This window comes from Octopus bimaculoides, chromosome 7, assembly GCF_046866305.1.
Source record: "Octopus bimaculoides isolate indiv1 chromosome 7, ASM4686630v1, whole genome shotgun sequence".
Classification (NCBI taxonomy): Eukaryota; Metazoa; Mollusca; class Cephalopoda; order Octopoda; family Octopodidae; genus Octopus; species Octopus bimaculoides.
In genome coordinates this window covers 81016614-81034961 of record NC_142934.1, presented here as the reverse complement: position 1 = coordinate 81034961, position 18348 = coordinate 81016614, and the positions used below count along the sequence as shown (strand labels likewise).

General features: G+C 32.3%; 1 protein-coding gene across 12 annotated transcripts in view; it reads right to left on the bottom strand.

Annotated features, from left to right (window-relative positions):
* LOC106881857 (transcription factor AP-2-epsilon) overlaps positions 1 to 18348 on the bottom strand; it is a 447939-nt gene that overhangs the window by 27846 nt on the left and 401745 nt on the right. For 10 of the 12 annotated variants that reach the window (XM_089355568.1, XM_089355563.1, XM_089355566.1 and 7 more), the window contains 2 exons: positions 8589 to 8793; positions 5469 to 5587 (listed from right to left, as the gene is read on the bottom strand). In XM_089355568.1, coding sequence (XP_089211694.1) covers positions 5469 to 5587; positions 8589 to 8793 — 324 coding nt within the window. The remainder of the gene's footprint in view (positions 1 to 5468; positions 5588 to 8588; positions 8794 to 18348) is intronic. The other 2 variants (XM_089355559.1, XM_089355562.1) reach the window with 1 other exon arrangement.

The window sequence follows — 18348 nt, the reverse complement described above, 5'->3', positions numbered from 1 at the left end:
CACACACACACACACACACACACACACACACACACGTGTATTTTTATATACACTCATACAAACACCAATGCGTGTATACTTGTATATAATCCTACATACATACGTACATACATACATACATACATACATACATGCATACACACACATACACACATCAAGAGAGAGAGAGAAGAAGGGGAAGAGTGGAGAAACATTGTATCTATTAGCTGTTTGTTACTTGTTTGGCGTATACATTTTCCTATTGACGACCGAACGTAAAGAATTATCTAAATATATACGATTGACATGAAATAAAAAAAAAAGAATTAACTAAAGAGATTGCATCTGGCACCGTTTACGACACCAGACAAAACTGTCACAAGAATGTATTACTGTGATGCTGTAGGAATCACTTCCTGTTGTCGAAGAATTCAGAGAGAGTAAATCAAATGCGTCATTTCAATATGCTATGACTCAAAGAGCAAAAGCACACGTAATAATAATAATAATAATAATAATAATAATAATAATAATAATAATAATAATAATAATAATAATAACAATAACAATAATAATAATAATAATAATAATAATAATAATAATAACAATAACAATAACAACAACAATAATAATAATAATAATAATAATAATAATAATAATAATAATAATAATAATAATAATAACAATAATGGGTATCAACACTTTAGCTGTCCCAGTTATAAGCTACAGCTACAACATCCTTAACTGGACACTAAACGAACTATGTAAAATAGACAGGAAAACAAGAAAAATAATGACAGGATATAGGATGCACCACCCAAAATCTGACATAGAAAGGCTATATATACAACGCACAGAAGGTGGCAGGGGTCTTATACAGCTAGAAAACTATTATAAAATAACCACCATAGGACTGCAAAAATACCTACTCCAGAAGCAAGGGAAACTAATACAAATAGCCACAAAACACGAGCAAAACAAAAAACTGTTTTCAGTATTTAAGGAAGCTGACAAATACAAACAAGAAATCAATCTACCTAACAAATACGAAGAAGAAGAAGAAGAAACAACAAAAGCTATAAAACAAATGAAATCCAAACTAAAACTAGAACAGCAACGGACCATGATAAAACGATGGCAAGAAAAGCCCCTACATGGTAAATACTGGGCTAAACTAAATGCGAAAGAAATAGACAGAGAAAAATCCCAGCGATGGCTGAGAAGCTCAGGACTCAAAGCAGAGACTGAAGGATTTTTAATTGCTGCACAAGACCAAAGCCTCCCCACCAGAAATTACCAAAAACACATAATGAAAAGAAATATAACAAGTAACTGTAGAATATGTGGAGATCGACAAGAAACAATAAATCATATTATCTCTGGCTGCCCAGTCCTGGCTAAGAAGGAATATATTCACAGACACGACAGAGCTGGGACCTATATACACTGGAAGCTATGCCAACATTATGGAATAGCAACAGAAAAAAGATGGTATAAACACACGCCAGAAAAGGTCACAGAAAACGAGAAAGCAACCATACTCTGGGATATGCCAATACACACAGATAGAGAAATTAAGGCAAATAGACCAGATATAGTTGTCAAAGATCATGAAGGAAAAAAATGCCTTCTAATTGATGTTTCAATACCAGCAGATGACAACGTTTCTCTAAAAGAAATGGAAAAACTTTCAAAATACAAAGACCTGGAAATAGAGATAACTCGAATGTGGAATCTAAAAACAGAAACAATTCCTATCATAGTAGGTGCCTTAGGTATAATAAAAAAATATTCAGACAAATACATAACAAAAACACCAGGACTTACAAATATATATAACATACAGAAAATTGCACTACTGGGTACTGCACACATTCTACGCAAAACACTTTCAATACAGTAAACATAAGAGCACCACAGCAAACCACAGCACATACCCAAGGCGCACAGAGCTGCGCTCGGTAGTGAAGTGAAAGCATGTTATAAAAATAAAACTACTGAATAATAATAATAATAATAGAGAGAAAAAGTCACAGAAAACGAGAAAGCAACCATACTCTGGAATATGCCAATACACACAGATAGAGAAATTAAGGCAAATAGACCAGATATAGTTGTCAAAGATCATGAAGAAAAAGAATGCTTTCTAATTGATGTATCAATACCAGCAGATGACAACGTTTCTCTAAAAGAAATGGAAAAACTTTCAAAATACAAAGACCTGGAAATAGAGATAACTCGAATGTGGAGTCTAAAAACAGAAACAATTCCTATCATAGTAGGTGCCTTAGGTATAATAAAAAAATATTCAGACAAATACATAACAAAAATAGCAGGACTTACAAATATATATGACATACAGAAAATTGCACTACTGGGTACTGCACACATTCTACGCAAAACACTTTCAATACAGTAAACATAAGAGCACCACAGCAAACCACAGCACATACCCAAGGCGCACAGAGCTGCGCTCGGTAGTGAAGTGAAAGCACGTTATAAAAATAAAACTACTGAATAATAATAATAATAATAATAATAATAACAATAATAATAATAATAATAATAATAATAATAATAATAATAATAATAATAATAATAATAATAATATTATATAAGCACAAGGCTAGGAAATTTAAGAGGTGGGGAAGTGGATTACTTTAGTTGGAACATATTTTGTCGATCCCGAAAGATAAAAGACAAATCGACCTCGGCGGCATTTGAACCAACACCGTAAAATCGGAAGAAATGCCGCGAAGCATTTTTGTGATAACGAATCTGCCAGATCACTGCATTGAATAGATTCAAATTTTAGCACAATGCCAGCAATTTTGAAAGACTGTGACTTAGTATGAGCTATGCCATTACTTCTTGAGTGATTCTTTATTTTATCGACCCGGGATGAATAAAAGGCAAAGGTCACGTGATGGAATGGAATTGAAATAAAGCTGCTTCTGTGTCAGAATGGAAATGAAAAGAAAGAACGTAGTGGAAATCACGTGTAAATGCAACGTGGCTATGTGACAGCCGCGTTCATTGTAATTAAATATTCCTTAATTAGCAGCACCAGTATGCTGTTTAGAAAAGCGACTCATTAATTGAATGTGTCACTAAGTGTTTTGATTGACCATACAAGTAGCTTGAAAGCTGAGCAATTCGAATACTCTTCCATATCTAATAGCGTTTCAACTGGAAATCGTCCTCTTTGCACATACGTACCCTTTCTCTGAACATACGGGAGCTTGCTTCACCTATAGACTATCCATTAAAATAAACGAACCAACCTGGGGAACTGATCAGGATTTATAAACAAATCTACTTCGAATTACACTCTATAGTCTTAGCAAACATAAAACGAAAAGGCTTCGGATAATATAGAACTGAATTCACTGAGCGCAGTAAAAAGACAGCGTAGTAATGGCCGATGTGTCTTTAATTTATAGGTCTGCTCAATGGAAGCTCACTCGTGGTTTAACAAGTACAGAAACTCAAATGAAATGGCAGCGACATTCCTTGAGATCATGCCTTATACTCAAAGAAAAGGAGAGACAAGAGAGTCAATATAATCTTTGATATACAAAGAGATAAGATTTCGGGGCCACAAGGCATGCAATCAAATAACTGTTAAAACCAAGGTTGACCTTACACTAAATAACACGGAAAGTGTACGGAATCCACAGCAATAATATATATATATATATATATATATATATATATATATATATATATATATATATATATATATATATATATATATATATATATATATATATATATGTATATATATATACACACACACAAATATAATGAGTACTCTATTGTTCTAATGAGGTTTCAAATTTTTACTTAAAAGCCATAATAGTAATAATAATAATAATAATAATAATAATAATAATAATAATAATAATAATAATAATAATAATAATAATAATAATAATAATAATAATAATAATTGAACAATATGCATATGTGTGTATGTAGGGGTGTGGGTGTAAAATATAAATATAATTTACCAACCGATCAATATTCAATTTAGTAATAACAGTTGAAACCGTAAAAAAATGCCTAACGATGTTTATATTTATTGACCTCAAGTCTCAGAATTGTGAATCAAAATCCCCTTGGATTTAACTGTAATTTTAGTTTTATATCTCTTGAACGTATAAAGTAATAACGAATAATATTATATTTATAGGAGAGTTGTTTTTTCACACACACACACACATTTCATACACACACGTGCACACACAAACATATAAATATGTACAGACCTAAGTACACACACATATATATGTATGTACATACACATATATGTATATATTCACATACATATACATATAATATATATATATTATGTATGTACCCTCGGTGTATAAAATGATATTTAAAGAATATTTATTTTATTCTATTTCATTACCATATTTCATTCGACTTCTTTCTAGTAAAAGAATATAAGACCTTGTATTGCATTGAGAAAATTCTGCGCGTTTGTATACACATATACATATATATGTACATGTATATACATACAAGTATATATATTTGTGTGTGTGTGTACATATATATATGTGTGTGGGTGTGTGTGTGTGTATTTGTACTCGTAGAATTCGTGCATTTACATCAATCTTTCCATCGACTTATCTATTTATGTATCTATTATATTAAGTTGTCCTGCTTTACTCGGCTTGTTCCTCGACTCGCTATTAAAATGCTGATAAATCTTACTTAAATTTCACCCTGCTATCTTTTATAATGAGTTATTATATAATCCTTAGATCAATGATGGCAGATTTCCTTCATCTCGCATAAATTTCATTTTAATTTCTATAACAATCACTGTGTTAGTATGCAAGTATTCAGGTAAATGCTTATAGATATATTATTTTTAAATTTCGTGATAATACGGTGCCTAATTTAAAAGCCCTCGATATATCAGGAACATTGTTCGAGATATTCTGCGCTTTGAAACACAGTATGATATTTCCAGTGCTCCAGCGTTCTTGATCATGCGTAATGTGTCGAATTTTAGGGTTTGAATTCGAATGGGAAGAAGCAAATATATCACAAACACCAATGTTTCTCTATTAATTAGAAGCTTGATCTCTCGCTCGCCTCTCTCTCTCTATTCTCTCTCTCCCTCTCTATCCCTGTCTCTCTCTCTCTCTCATCTCTTTCTCTGTACTTCTCTAGCTATCTATTTTTCTATATCTATCTATCTATCTATCTATCTATCTATCTAAAAATTTGTATGTGTGTGTGCGGGGTGTTTGTGTGTGTGTGTGTGTGTGTGTGTGTGTGTGTGTGTGTGTGTGTGTGTGTGTGTGTGTGTGTGTGTGTTTGTGTGTTGTCTGGTAACTTCTGGAAAATGTCATTATAGAGAGTACTACAGTTAGGCCACCTTCACGAATCTGTCTCACAACAAATAATTTAAACTTCATTTCTGAGAAATGAAATAACAAATACGTGCTGTTATCAGTATTAAGACTTACCTTCCACCAAAGATGTAAGTAAAGTAACATTGGCGGCTTTTCGTCGACCTGCTGGCAAACTAAGACCTATCTTTTCCAGTTTTTCTCTCAAAGACCTACCGCCATTCTTTGATTTGGCCCTGCACAAAAGATGAATAGAAAAATAAATGTGAATAAATAAGGCACAAAACTTATGAAAAACGAGTACACAATATATTAAAGCATCAACAAGAAAAAAGAAAAAAACATTTCTTTTCTGATATCCATTTGAAGCACAGACATTTGTTGGGTATCTTTATCTGTGAAGTCATTGTTTTGTTATTAAATCGTAATTGGAAAACGTCTCAAGACGATGTGAAACTGTAGCAGACACAAAATTATGTCTTCTGAACATATGAATTTACATTCCAATATAGTCATTGTTATTTAGAAATAAATAATATAGCTTCTTATACATTCTGGTACATTAGTGATTCTCACTTACAAAGAAATGAATACGTGTGTGTGTGTGTGTATGTGTGTCCGCGTGTGTGTGTATGTGTGTACACGTCCTTTAGTAAAAAACTCTTAGTGCGAAGGTATGCTACAAAAATGTAACAATAAAGGAGTTCCAGGTTACGGAACATAAACAGTGACCTTGTATTGTCCATACAGAATGTGGTCTGTTCAAGGAATTGAATTAATAAAAAGTAATTTATAAAAGTAAGTTATAGAAATAAAGAAACAATCACATCTAGTCCAGGCAAAGTGATATACATACATATACTCATATTTTTATATACTTAATTCAATAAATACCTGGTAAAATATAAAATAGCTTATGGAAGCGTGGGAAAAAATTGGTACTGCCATAAAGTTAGAAAGCAAGTTTTCTATGCAAAAAAGGTTTATTCTTTTGTATGGTCAATACTCTCTGAGTCAGTTGACGACAAACTAGTTGGGATGATTTTTATTCTCTCATGTTATACAATTACCATCACACATCGACAAGAAAGAAAGCTTTTACTTCATTAGTAGTAGTAGTAGTAGTAGTAGTAGTAGTAGTGGGGGGGTACTGGTGGTGGTGTGTGGTGCGCGGCAGCAGAAGTAGTACTACATATATTACAACTTTTGTAGAGTAAAACAGGATTTCTGCAATGCCTTAAAGAATTCAGGAGAAACAAAAGAACCAATCGCATAGGCTTTCTCTTTTTCTCATACCCCCTCTCACTCACCTAGACATATATATGCATATATATATATATATATATATATATATATATATATATATATATATATATATATATATATATATATATATATATATATATATATATATATATATATATATATATATATATATATATATATATGCATGTATGTATGTAGTGTATACATATATATTATATATATATATATTGATATTGATACGTGCACATTTATACACATATAAGTGTATAAATACATGTATATATGTATGTGTGTGTGCGTGTTTGTATGTGTCTCAATATGTATAAATATGTCGTTGTCTATGTATGTATTGGAGCATGTATAAACACATATCTCTCCATGTGTGTGGTGGGGAGAGTTTAGCACATGTATATATAGTGTGCGTACATGCGTCTGTGTGTGTGTGAATGTGTGTATATGAAATTACACTTCATTCTTCGTCATCTAGAAGAAGTAAAAAAAACGTTATTGCTTTTATGATTATTTCATTGATTTTTGTTGTTTTTTCATTCATGTAGTTGCTATTAGTTGCGCTGTAACGAAGTCTTTGAGTTGTGAACTTATGGTATATTTTAAAAAGTAAATTAAAGTTTGTTTTTTTATTTTACTTTTTTAAATTTTTTGTTTTGTGTTCTTTTTTTTCTGATTGCATTTTGCCTCTGGCGAAAGAAGGTTTATACTTGCTGCAATGCTGCAATATATATGACTGCATTCATAGAAAGCATTAAATTCATAGATACAATAGTTAACTCACTCAGAGGAACATTCATTCAAATATTATTCGTTGCATACACACATACACAGGCACACACACACATATATACACATATATATTTGCGCATACGGCGATGTGAGTGCATGTATGAATATGCAACCTTGTGTATTCTATGTGTTTATATACGTGTATACACATATACACATACATGCACATCTATATGTATATATATATATATATATATATATATATATATATATATATATATATATATATATATATTAATACATATATATATATATGCATATGTATGTATATTTAATCAGTTATAAATATATATATATATATATATATATATATATTAAAATATATATATATATATATATATATATATATATATATATATGTATGTATATTCACATATATATACGTATACGTATAATTAAGTTACACTACATGTATATTTACATACATGCTCGTGTATGAATGAATGCAGCTATGCATGCACAAACTATAAAACATCTTAGCATTCCTCTTTCTTGTACAACGTCTACGATTGTGCATACCGATATGAAAATCAGAATCTCTTTATTTGAACTTCTGTAGCTCTTTTGTTCTCAAGTATATATATATATGTGTGTGTGTGTGTGTGTGTGTGAGAGTGTGTAAGCTTGTATATATATACATACATATTAACATACCTATATATGTATATATATATGTATACACACACACACACACACACATATATATATATATATATATATATATATATATATATATATATATATATATATATATATATATATATATATATATATATATATATACATATATATATATATATATACGTATATACATATGTGTGTGTGTGTGTGTCTAGATTGCTATAGATATTAACTCACCTATGTTATTTGATACTTGATTTTGAATATATATTTATGCATAAAAGTAACCGAGGGATTGGTACCTTTAACTTCATTAAAAATTTAAGATTTAACTGCAATGTGCAATGGTTGTTAATGTAATTAGATTCGAAGTTTTGATTTCTCAGTCACTAATTCTTACGTCCTTGCTAAGTATTTCTTCCTAGTAAATGGTTGTTCATCTAAATGGTTTGTTTTTGTTTGGGGGGGGGGGGGGCTCTTTTTCAATAATCGTGGCGGGTTTGAGAGACATTTGGGAAGATGCAGTTCCAAAATAATATTTTCACTTACCGTCTCAGAACGCCTCCTAGCAGTGATGCATTTAGACATTCTGGGGGTGATAACCGTCTTTGAACTTCTGCAACGGTCACTTTATATTTGGACGTTGAACTGAGCAAGGAAAGACGGCCAGGTACAGAGCAGAAAACATCTGTTGGGGCAGTCACTCCTGATATTACAATATCTTTATTGTTTTCATTTTTGGGCCGGATGCCTGCTGTAAAGAAAATTATATCAGGTCCAATTCATCGTTATATAAATTAGATGTCATTACATTTAATATCAATCATAATAATAGGACAAATACATACACAAATTTATAAGAATGCTTGATTGAAATATAGCAGCAAGATTCATCTTACTTTTAAAAATGAAAATTGAATAAATAATTTTAATATAACGTATGGAATAAATTTAAAACATGTTTACTCGGAAGAAAACACCGTTCCTTTTAAATATGTTTGTGTTGTGTAGCAAGCTGGATATAGCTTTGCCTTTGTAGAAAGACTTGCGTTTACTGACTTTTGATTCCTTTTCATTTTGTAGTTTAGCTAAAATATCGAATTGCTGCTGTCCAATGGCATGGACTTAAGTAGCTGGGGATATACCAATGGCGTGACAAGTAACGATTCCATCACGAAGTAAAAAGGCCTCTTGGCAGCACATACTGCTCTCCCGCTTTCCATATCGTAAAGCGTAATTTGATTTCAAAGCTATTTCCTTGGCACAGCTTCTCACCTTCTAAGATAGATTCGAATGATGGAAGCTTCTTAATAATATACCCCATTCTAGCATTTCATGGCGAGCAAACTTCAAACGATTCATCTACCTTGTTATTCGGGTTCCAATGGAGGAGAAATAATGCTTACATTAATACGGCTGCATAGAAGTGAATTAGGAAGGAAACCCTATTGTATATATTGGACGAAATCTAATTTAGCCATCTTCTTCCAATTTGTCAAACATATATTAGAATTTAAACTTTTATATCCAATCATTTGCTTCCTGCTTTTGCCCAGTTTTATTTTTCTTTATCTACATATTGTTTCTTTTACACACCATACTAACAGATATTTCTATTTATTTACTCGAGTTCTTCTTTTTTTTCTTCTTTTTTTTTATTGAACTTCTTTACTTTGCTATATATCTTTATGCGTTTCTATTGAAATTTAGCGAACTAGAAAAAGAAGACTACTTCATCAGATGATCTGCCGGGTCATTTCTATATATACTTATATATATTGTATGTTGTCTTTCAAACAGCCACTGCATTTAAAGTTTGTGTAGAAAGCACTGGTAAATGATATAACGGCGTTAATAGTTAACAGAGATTGTTAGAGTTGTTTCCTTTTTTTTATACAGACAACAAATTTAAATAACAAATAAAGTAACGAACGACATGATAGATATATACTTAAATAAGTACTTGCAATATATTGAACCTGGTTGCATGCAAAATGTTAGTACACGCAATTACTTACATATGTATGTGTGTTTGTGTGTGTGTATGTTTGTATAAATGTATGTATATATTACCTCGTCTATAATGTATATAAAGCAATGCCTGTGTTACCTTTATATTTGTATGCATGTACTGTGCACAATTAAATGTATCTATTCATAGAAGATGCAATAGCCGCAGAATAAAAAGATATTGGCATCTCTGAAAAAGAATCAAAGATTCTTTACTGAAGTCATATCCCGTCAATTGCTTGAACTGAACGTTTTTTCCACTTACACCTCGAGGTGAAACCGATAAAAAAAAAAGACTGTGTGAGATGGAGAGGGACAGAGACAGCAGAGTATAAGAAGAATGTGGGGGTGATCGTCTCCCGAACTAAATTTAGTTTGGTAGATTTTAGTACCTAAGTCGAACCTTGTAACACGAAACTGTATGAACGAATATCTATGAATAAAATGTTGGGTTAAGTGGATGTCTGTTATGAAAAAATACAAAAATATCTTGCAAACTTATTCAGTGTTATTCATAACCAAACTAATAGAAAGTGTGATTTTTAACAATTACTCAAATATCGTATAGATAGTCACGTTTAATACTTTTTTCCGCTTTCGTATACTATTTCAATTTACGTAGTTGTTACTACTAAACCAGGCTTGACAAGTTAAAACATTTCTCAATAATCAATTTCTCAATAAGTATGAAGATTGTATTTTCCAAACTAAGAGATTATAATTAATCTTCTTCCCTCTATTAAACACTTTCTCGCTAAAAAAAAAATCTTGCTATTAATTTAATGTCATTCCTCTGAATTCGGTGCTAATTACAATGTAAATCATTAATTAACTTCATTAAGTCAATTAAAGGTTGTGCCTTTCACTGTAACAAAGGGCATTTCCTTTAAGGATTCATCGAGAAGCTTTTTTTCAAATTGTTATATTTCTTTCCATTTTTACAATTTCATCGGAATGTAATCGAACAATGTTAGCAAATACGAAACATTTCTGATCAGTATAGTTGAGTGTAATCCTGGTTTCCCCTTTTCAAGTTCAGCTGGTCTTAATTGATATTTGGTAATTATAGTACATCCTCTGGAGGCGGAGATTTTTAATAAGTCAAGACATTATGCCTTATGGAATCTGATATACCTCTATGTTTTTCAAATAGAAGCCACTATCATCTCAGAGTTATTTCTTTTAGCTCCTTTTTGTTTCCATTGTTCAATTACGATTGATAATGAATATCTATCATCATAAGAGGTTGATCTCATTCAAATCTTAACGTTTCGTTTTAGTGATATAACGTTATAAAGGTTCCACCTTAAATCTGATGGGATCTTCATACAATAGACTCCAGAAAACAAAATAAGAGTTATGGGAAGATAAACACTTTTGGGCGCCATAACAGAAAACAGTTGAAAACGAAAAGAATTACGTATGTTTCGTTTCTGATATTCCGTTTCTTTCTCGTCCCTTCTCTGTACACATTTCTACAGTAAATTTATTTCATACTCTTTATAGTGATTTAATAGCACGACTGTATTGTGATAGCATATTTTACGTCTAATTTTCCACCTGATTAATAAAGATACTAATAAACTTGCAGTTTTGAATTCATTAAAAAATATTCGCAATCTAATTTCACTATTTATATTGCTTTCAAATTTTAGTTCGTGGTCAGTAATTTCGGAGATGGATCAAGTCGATTACACTAGACCCAGTCTTCAGCTGGTACTTATTTTATCAACACCCAAAATGATGAAAGGCAAAAACAACCTCCACGGAATTTGAGCTCAAGTCGTTTAGACGGATGAAATGCCACTAAGCATTTCGCCCGGCGTGCTAACGTTTCTGCCAGCTCGCCGCCTTAACTTAACTATATTCTTTTCTACTGTAGGTGCAAGGCCCGAAATTTGGCGGGAGGGGGCCAGTCGATTACATCGGCCCTAGTACGAAACTAATGCTTAGTTTATCGACCCGAAAGGAAAAGTCGACCTCAGTGCAATTTGAACTCAGAACGTAAAGACAGACGAAATACCACTAAGCATTTCGCCCGACGTGCTAACGTTTCTGCCAGCTCGCCGCCTTTATCCTTTCTGCTCAAGGAACAAGGTCTCAAATTTCAGAGAAAGGGACGAGTCGATTACATTGACCCTAGTGTTTCACTTGTACTTCATTTATCGACCCCAAAAGGATGAAAGGCAGAATTTGAATTCAGAATGTAAAGACGGAAGAAATGCTGTCGAGCATTTTACCCGGCGTGCTAACGATTCTGCCAGCTCGCCGCCCTCTTGACTATATTATCAGAAGTTATCCTAAATGTTTAAGCTATTCTCTTGGGTTGTCAGATAAACTCGTTCGCTTTCTTCTATTCATTAGTTTTTACCAACACTTCTTGCAAACCAGTAATTTCTACTGTCAAGGCGTTGACGGGTTTGGGAACTATTGGAAAGAAGTAATGAACAACGAAGGGGGTCTAGATTAATGACTAGATTCGTTAAAAATTGTTGATTAAAAATTAGGATTAAAGTAAATGAAAACAAAAAACGAATGAATTTATCTGACAACCCAATCTTATGAGTTATATTTGATATCTAGCTACTTATCTATTTATCTGTCTAACTATATATCTATCTAGTCACATAATTACTAACCTATTCTTTAATGTAATAACAAAATTTGCCAGTATAGTTTTCAATGAATCCCGATCTATACGTCACTATATACAGTAGAACTTCGTAGTACGTGTGCACCATTGTACAAGTAATTTGCTGTACGAGCCGAGGCTCGTGTGAATTTTTGTCTTGAAGTACGAATGGAAATCCGCAGTACGAGCACACAAATCGTACACACAAATTTTTAGAGTTTTGCATTCCCTTTTTTATAATTGTCATCTTACTTGTAACTACATCTTTTCTGTTTTAAAACCCATAAAAAATTATTTTTGGGTGGTTTTCGGGGCTGGAACGGATTAATTATATTTTAGATAATTTCAATGGGGAAAATTGATTTGTAAAACGAGTAAATCGTAAGACGAGCTCGGTCATGGAACGAATTAAGCTCTTTCTTTGAGGTATCACTGTATTTCTCGTCAGTGTCTGCTTATTTATTTATGCTCTTATTGCTGCTGCTGCTGGTTATATTTTCCACGTCTTTACTTCAAATGTGACATAAACAGGTGCACAATGAAAGGAATTTGAACAAATGAGTAAAAGAGGAACGGGGAAATAGAGAAATCAGGAGATAAAAAAAAAAGAACGGGAAGAAATCTGCGTGAAAAAAAGAAAAGAAAAAAACAGTGTGACAAAGAAATGGAGAAAGTATGTAAGGGAGAGAAAGAAAGAGAAAGGGAATGTGAATGAGAGGATAAATTTATGAATAGAAGTAAGAACGATATAAGAAAATTAGGGAAAGAAATGAGTGGATGTTAGTGTGGATTTTGCCACGACTTTTAGTAACTGTGATTAACTTGAGAAAAGATAAAAAATAATAAGATAATGTGTGTTAGAAATAGGTCAGACAGATAGGAAGAATAGAGTTGAAACGCCCACCTTGATGTTGCTAGTTTTCTGTCATTCTCTTCTCCTCCCCCATTTACGACCCCCGACCCTCCATAATAAACACAAATAATACTAGCAGTTGTTGACAGCAGCTAAATGTCCTAATATTTCCTATCTTACAACAAATAACTAACAAGCCTAGAAATTAAAGAAAACAAAAAACAAAAAAAAAACAAAAAGAAATAATAGAAAAAGTTGGTATAGGTGGACGAGTAGAAATAAGAAAAACTGAGATTTATGGCTTCCCGCTTTTATTTATTTATTTTATCATCATTATTATTTTTTTTTTTAGTTATCCTTGAAGAATGGAATAATGAAAGAGAGAAAGAATGAAAGTAAAAAGAAAGCAAGAATCTAATTTCCATAATGATGTATTCAAATATATGTATAAACAATCATACAACCAGTTATACAGGGAAGAGAGGCTTCGCATAACCCCATTAAATGTGTTCAAATTATTTAAATTTATAACTAGATATTTCTAAATTATGTTTTAGAAAGTACAGGGGGGTAGCGGGTTATTTCATTCTCTTCTGGTCACAAAACAATACTAAATAAAATAAGAGGTTCAGTTTCTATTAGATTATCTAATTCAGGAATTGACATTTTCTATGATAGCATTGACATAAAATCAAAATTATATTCTCTTCCTTCCTATAATATTTATAAGGTCAGGAAGCTAGGGAAAACCGCTTTAACAATGTTGAATATTTACTTGATTAAACGTTGTTTAAACTATTGCTGGAAACAGGTGATTTATTTGTCTAACATATTTCTTGTTGTTTACTGGGGGGATTTACAGAGTTCAGAGCTTCGATTACTGGAGCTTGTAATGTTATTGCAATAATTGAATAGAATTAATTTAGTTTAGAAATATATGCTAATTAGTAGAATAACGATTATGGCGTGCATGAGTGTGTGTATGTGTGGGTGTGTTTATGGTAATTAAAGTATACAATGAATAAAGATTCTGTATTACTCTCCAACAGTTAAGACCCCCCACCTCCATTATTATTGCTCGATCCGTATGCTATTCGTCAGTTTATTAAAGCATCGTCTCTTGAGGTAGTCTTTTGATGTTCAGTGGCTTAGAAATATCACTATTGTAATTGCACTGTTTCAAAAGTGAATATTTTACTAATCAGCATTTTATTATCAAAATCTTTCTCTACAGCATCTTAGTAAATGTCTCAGCGTTGTATTAATAATTCAGTGACTTTACAGGTTTTCAAATCTCTCTTTGTCCCTCTCACTGCCCCTCTCTTTCCCTTTCTTATTCTCTCTCAACTCGTCAGACATGTATCACTACTATTGCAATGTTCTAATTATTTAGCGATAGTTATTAGCCTGTATTTTTCTCCATCAATTATCGCAATATTCAAATACATTCTCAATTATATATTTAGACTTAGTCGTTGGTCAAACTTAATGATCTGTGACATTAATCTGCCACATTAGCAGTCGACTCTATTAAGTCTATTAAATACCAAATAATAGAAAATCTCACGCAGGCTTACTGCCTAACATTTGAAATAAAAGCGATCATCAGACGAATTTATTTATATATCCAACTATATCTATCTATCTATTTATTTACTGAATGACGTGTACGGTTGCAGAAAGTGAGGGATGACAGAATCGGTGATGCAGATTCGATTTCTGGGAATATCATTTCAATTCCGTCACTTCTTGAACTTACTTAAACAGTAGATACATGGCACCAATGACGTCGCAACTCATTTCTACAGCTATGTGTAGTGAAACAATGTAAAATAAAGTGTCTCGCTCAAGAACATACCACAGCCCGGTCCGGGAATCGAACTCACTACTTCATTATTGTGAGCCCGATGCTCTAACCACTGAGCCATGATAAAGTCTTCATTGGTTACCCAATACATTTTTAAATATTACAGAGCGTTGTTAATGATGTGAAGTCTACATTTTGTTATTAAAAACCACCCTCTCTCTTTCACGTGACTGACCTTGCTTTTATTACTATGATGGCCGTAGTCTTGAATTTAATGGCTTGTTATTGATATAAAACAGATCTTAGAAGAATTAAGAATGTTTCTCTTGAAAGAAACGGTGTTGTCGCTTTGGTTGTGAGGAAGAAAACTCGCAGTGAAAATAATAGCATTTATATCGATAAGATGGCCACTTCCAGAACGTAATGATCATGCAGTCTTTATTTTGAGAGGTACGTTTCTTCTACATACATGATACTATTCTATCAAAATAACGAAAGCTAAAACGAATGAGCTGAGATTGTTGATGATAAAGTCTTGCATTTGTCTCTGATCATTTAGTACCCCAATTACAATATCATTAGCATCGTTATAAGAGCAACAGCATCAAAAAGCAAAATAGTTATGCATTGTTGTTGTTTCTTCGGTTCAGTTTCCATGTGAAATAAAAACAAACAAAAAAATAGCATTTACATGTTTACTAAAGATTCATAGACTTTGAGGAGACACTTTCAGTCTTGGAAAATTGATCCGAGAGCACGATAATCTTACCATAGCATTCGTAATCTATTTTGGAAAAATTTCTTCTCTTAAAAGAGACATGATTCTCTAAAAGCTACCCGTGTCTCATGTACTCTGAAACTTATGCACAGTCTTATCGATATTACTAAGAGAAGATACTGTGTCTATCGCTAATGCTTTTCTCTGTAATGTTGTCGGTTACCTTTTTAAAATTATTTATTTTCATTACGCGGTTCTATTAAACAACTGCTTCTCTAAGTATTTGCAAATTTCTGTTCGCTAGAAATATAGAGCAAATATTAATTGTAGTCTTATATTGTGTTTTTACAAAGATCATCAATAATTTGATCAACAATATTATTTCAGATTTAACGATACTACGCCGTCCTTCAATGTAATCATAATTTTACATCCCTGATCTTTCATTTACTTTGTTTTCCTATTAAATTACGATTTCATACATTAGCATAGAGCTACAAATCTATTGCTGTAGCTGCTGTTTAACTGCAGATTAATCTTGAGTAAACAGACTTATGATCAAAGTCATTCCAGTATTGACAATCCTCAGATTGGCATAGGAGTGGCCATGTGGTAAGTAGCTTACTCACCAACCACATGGTTCCGGGTTCAGTCCCATTGCGTGGCACCTTGGGCAAATGTCTTCTACTATAGCCTCGGGCCGACCAAAACCTTGTGAGTGGATTTGGTAGACGGAAACTGAAAGAAGCCCGTCGTAAATACGTATATATATATATATATATATATATATATATATATATATATATATATATGTATGTATGTGCGTGTATATGTTTGTGTGTCTGTGTTTGTTCCCCCAACATCGCTTGACAACCGATGCTGGTGTGTCTACGTCCCCCGTAACTTAGCGGTTTCGGCAAAAGAGACCGATAGAATAAGTACTAGGCTCACAAAGAATAAGTCCTGGGGTCGATTTGCTCGACTAAAGGTGGTGCTCCAGGATGGCCGCAGTCAAACGACTGAAACAAGTAAAAGAGTAAAAAAGTAAAAGAGATATAATATATGTGTGAGCATGTTATCAAATATACTCTTCCACATTCGAAGGAGATTGGAAAAAATGTGAAGAAGACCTGACTACTATCTTTAGCTGGCGATTCAACCACATTGACGCTCACTCACTGGTTTCAGATAGAAATATTTTGAAATTTAATAGGGATTTAATTGGCACAGGCACAAGTTATTTTACTAGCCCTAGAAGAGTGAAGAAAAAACCTGAACTTAAATCAGAATTAAATTATAATTCATTTGATAATTCCATTACCCAATGAAATGGTGCTGAATAATAGCTCACTAGTAGAACCCGTGAAAATTCCATGCCTTATGAATTTTAATGCAAAATAACAGTTTTCCATAAAGCTAAAGATTTCAATTATTCTTTCGGGTTCGTTCCATTGTTAAAATTGTTTGTACCGAAATTCTCGCTGTGATAATCAAAATAATATTATATATTATATCTAGACTTTTATCGATGTACATATCAGTTACTTTAATCATTTCCAACTCGCGCGTTTAACAATTACATTAGTGTTTATTTTTTATTCGGATAGTAAACTATTCTAATAAGATATTTTATTCGGGAAGGTCACTAGGATACACTCGAGAAAAAAAAATCATTTCTACTTTTCAAAGGATTATTTCCTATTAACCACTTTAGATTCGATAATTCCCATTAATATTTTGAATCAAATACACAACACACACACACATACACACACGCACGCACGTACACACACATACACACACATATACATTTGAGTATATTCCTATATATGTATAAATAGGAGAGAGAGAGAGATGAATTGACAGGTATATATATATCTTTAAATGTATATATATATATGTACTTATAAACACACAGTGTATAGTACATATATACATGCGCATACTAACTCTGTCTGTCTGTGTCTCTCAGACACACACGAACACACATACACACACACACACACACACACACACACACACACACACATCTATGGATGAATGTTGCGTATTGGAATGCAATCTGAAGATTACTTAAATAAAGACAATAAAACATTTTAGAATATAGCAAGAGTGCTATGTTATTTCGATGAAACAAACAGAAACAAACAAGATAAAGAAGGTTTTCATTGCATCTATATCGACATGATAACTATTCCCTAGTAACGAATGGAAATTTAAAGTCATAATCAAAAAAAATACTTAACACTGCTAAATCTTAAAATCAAATCGAAATCTCAGGCCAGATGT